Source organism: Asparagus officinalis, chromosome 4, assembly GCF_001876935.1.
Source record: "Asparagus officinalis chromosome 4, Aspof.V1, whole genome shotgun sequence".
Classification (NCBI taxonomy): Eukaryota; Viridiplantae; Streptophyta; class Magnoliopsida; order Asparagales; family Asparagaceae; genus Asparagus; species Asparagus officinalis.
The window spans coordinates 49486358-49490336 of NC_033797.1; the positions used below are offsets into that span (position 1 = coordinate 49486358).

General features: G+C 34.4%; 1 protein-coding gene across 1 annotated transcript; it reads left to right on the forward strand.

Moving 5' to 3' along the window:
• Nucleotides 2689-3312, forward strand: LOC109838669. Its single transcript, XM_020407092.1, has one exon. It carries the CDS (start codon nucleotides 2689-2691, stop codon nucleotides 3310-3312), a length of 624 nt encoding a protein of 207 aa, XP_020262681.1.

Here is a 3979-nt window from a genome sequence, read left to right on the forward strand (position 1 = left end):
CAACCATCTCTAATTCTTCTATAAAATCTGTCACATCCCTAAAAAATTGTCTACTTTGGCTAAAACAATCACTTTTGAGCGTTATTTTTTGAATGTTAACTTTAATTATAAATTTTAAGTGTCGACTTTGAAAATTATAAAGATTTCAACATTTGAAATATTTAAAAAATGTAAAGGTTTTAACTCTTGAAATTTATAGTTAATAATCAAAATTTAAAGTTATTACTAAAAATTGACCGTCTTTGTCAAAGGAAACAGTCTTTGAGGGATACAGTGACGTTTAAGGAAAAAGAAAGAGTAAAGATTGTTAAGAAAAGAGGAAAAATGACGGAGGAGATGCAGTGGCAGCCAAAAAGTTTAATTGTTAATTCATTTCACACCTTACGTGTTGATTTGTAAAACTGACATGTCATCTTTAAGGCTTTAGTCTTAAGTTTAACCATTATGTATTAAGTTTAATTATCAGGTGTTGAGGTTAATTGCTGAGTACTAACTGACAAGGGATTTCTAAGTTCTAAAATTACTGCATAAAATACAAACTAAACATGGAACATTTACTGAGATGGACAAGCAACTCTCAATAATCTGGTAGATCGGGGCCAGAGTGTCCAATATCATTGAAATAATTGCCAAAATTAGAAGCAGGCCTTTGTTCTTGTTGATTTCTTTTTTGTATTATTTTAATCGGTTGAGCTCGAACGTACTCACGCACGTTTGGATCAGCAATGGAATTCAAATCTTTCATTATAATTTTCCATTCATCTCTATCTTTTTTCATAGATATCTTTTCTCGTTCGATGTCAAATGCTACTTGTCTGTCCAAGCTCGCCTTGTCTAACCTGTCTATAAGTCGGTTGTTGGAGGTCTCGATAGAGTCCGCTACGCTTGACTCATGATCATCATTTTTTTCTTTTCAATTTCGCTTTTTTTACCCCAATAGGCCGTTCAGATGGAGTAAATGATGACAGTCCAGGAGATGTTGATATAGGAGATTCCGGAGTGGGATTATCTGATTGTAACGAGTCGAAGTTCACACTTTGGGGTTGTCTTCGACCAACTTGTCTTGATGTGGGGACATTATCTTTAAATTTTTTTAAATTTTTAACCATATTCCAGACATGATCAAATTTGAAACCTTTTTTGTACTTTGGATCTTGCATAAATATTTAACCATATTCCAGACATGATCAAATTTGAAACCTTTTTTGTACTTTGGATCTTGCATAAATAACATCTTTGCTCGAACTAACTACAAATTGTAATGAACATCAAGTTATGTTTTTCAACAATAATAATAAATTTCAAACGATAATTAATAAAATACTTACAATATCTTCATCTGAAGCACCACTTGGATTCAGATTCTCTACTTGTCTCAAGCACGCATTCAATTTCCTTACTTCATTACTTATGCTTTCCATTCGAGAACGAATTGATCGGCTCTTACGTACATCAGAATTTTGGTCTCGAAGTTCATTGTATCTGTCCTCCACACGAGACCAAAATGCATCTCGAGACTGGTTTCTACCGATATTAGGGTCTTGAGAAATATCCAAGAATACTTGGCAAAGGAGCACATCTTCAGTAACCGTGTATCCAGATGATCGAACATACATTTTTTTTATAAAAAGCGGTTGGTTTGGAGATTAGAAATACTTTGAAGAAATGCTTCGAATTGGGTGGTTTGATGTAGAAACTGTGAATGTTATTTATAGCCAATCCAAATTTGTTTTTTTTTGTTTGAATTTGAATTTGTCGGTGGTCAACATTTGAAATTGAATTGTTGTGGACAAACTGATCAGCTTTACACATTGTCCAACGTTATCGGTGGGAATCATTTTTTAAAAACTGATCATCTTTACACATTGTCCAACGTATACACAGCTCAGTTTTTCTTGAATTGTGTGAAAGCTTTGTACGAGTGGGAATCATTTTTTGAAAACTGATCAGCTTTACACATTATCCAACGTATACACAGCTCAGCTTTCCTTGAATTGTGTGAAAGCTTTGTACGAGTGGGAATCATTTTTTGAAAACTAATCAGCTTTACACATTGTCCAACGTATACACAGCTCAACTTTCCTTGAATTGTGTGAAAGCTTTATATGAGTGGGAATCATTTTTTGAAAACTGATCAGCTTTACACATTATCCAACGTATACACAGCTCATCTTTCCTGGAATTGTGTGAAAGCTTTGTACGAGTGGGAATTATTTTTTTGAAAACTGATCAGCTTTACACATTGTCCAACGTATACACAGCTCAACAAAGTTTTATAAATAGCATACTAGATTAGGTACATCCACACAATTATTCGTTGTTGTGTTAAAATTATTATTCTCCATTTCTGCATACCTCAGTCATTCTTTTCTTACTCCAAAAATGAATTTTGATGTTGGAGGTCCATCATATTTATCATCATCTTCATCTTCGGATGATGATAATTTTCTGACCAATATCATTACAGAGATTGATGAAACCGAAGAAATAACTTGTGAGTACATCAACAACAACATGATCATCGCTAACAATTTACGTCAATAAAACTACCAACCGATCCATGGTGGCTCGATTCCCGGTCATGCAGTGATCAACCACGATTGAGAAACTGCGCATCAGAATTTGGTCATAGATTACTTTGTCGATAATCCACGTTTTGGAGAAGATATGTTTCGTCGTCGATATCGGATGTCAAGAAGTTTGTTCATTCGTATTGTTGATGCAGTGAAAGATCATGACCATTACTTCCAACAACGAAGTGATGGACTTGGTAGAATGGGATTATCACCATTACAGAAAGTAATAGTTGTTTTCCGCATGTTGGCATACGGTCTACCAGCTGATGCTACGGACGAATACATTAAAATAGGTGAGTCAATAGAAATTGAAAGTATGACAAGATTTTGTCGTGCTATGGTGGAGATATTCACAGAGCGGTATCTACGAACACCTAACGCTAACGATATTGCTAGGCTACTCTATATTGGTAAAAAACGTGGTTTTCCAGGAATGTTAGGAAGTCTTGATTGTATGCATTGGAAATGGAAAAATTGTCCAACAGCATGGTCTGGGCAATACACAGAACGTAGTGGGTCACCAACTATTATCTTTGAAGCTGTGGCAAATTATGATCTTTGGATATGGCACGCATATTTTGGTATGCCATACACCAATAATGATATCAATGTGCTGGAGTCATCTAATCTTTTCTCTAACCTAGCTCAAGGTATTGTTCCTCCCGCTTACTATGTTATTCAAGGAAAAGAGTATAATATGGGTTATTATTTAGCTGATGGTATATATCCAAAATAGGCTACTATTGTACAAACAATCCAATAGCCACAAGGTAGGAAGAAAAAATATTTTGCCATGAAACAGGAAGCATGTAGAATAGATGTAGAATGTGCGTTCGGAGTTCTCCAATCACAATTTGCAATTGTGGCAGGATCAGCACGTTTTTAGAAAAAACATGTATTACATGACATAATGACTGCATGTATTATTATGCACAATATGATAATCGAGGATGAACATGATCTTTATGCACCAATTCAAGAAGTGAGGGAAGCACCAACACCAGAAGTTGATATGGTAGCAGATGAAAGAAGTGAGGGAAGCACCAACACCAGAAGTTGATATGGTAGCAGATGAAACTACAAGATTTACTCAATTGATTGCACGTTACGGCACCAACACCAGAAGTTGATATGGTAGCAGATGAAACTACAAGATTTACTCAATTGATTGCACGTTACGAAAAAATCAAGGATAAAGATGCCCATATTGCGCTTCTTAATGCATTGATAGATAATCTATGGGACGAATACACTAATTAGATAGTTAAGTGCATACTAAATTTGTAATTTTTATATTGTTGTTAATGTTTAATTATTTTCTTGTATTTTATTTTCTGTTGTGTTTTTGAATGTAATATTTTGGCAATATCAATAATAAAAATATAATATTTTAGCAATCAAGT

Excerpts from the sequence above, each read along its gene's own strand:
- LOC109838669 (XM_020407092.1), top strand. The coding sequence starts at position 2,689 with ATGTCAAGAAGTTTGTTCATTCGTATTGTTGATGCAGTGAAAGATCAT.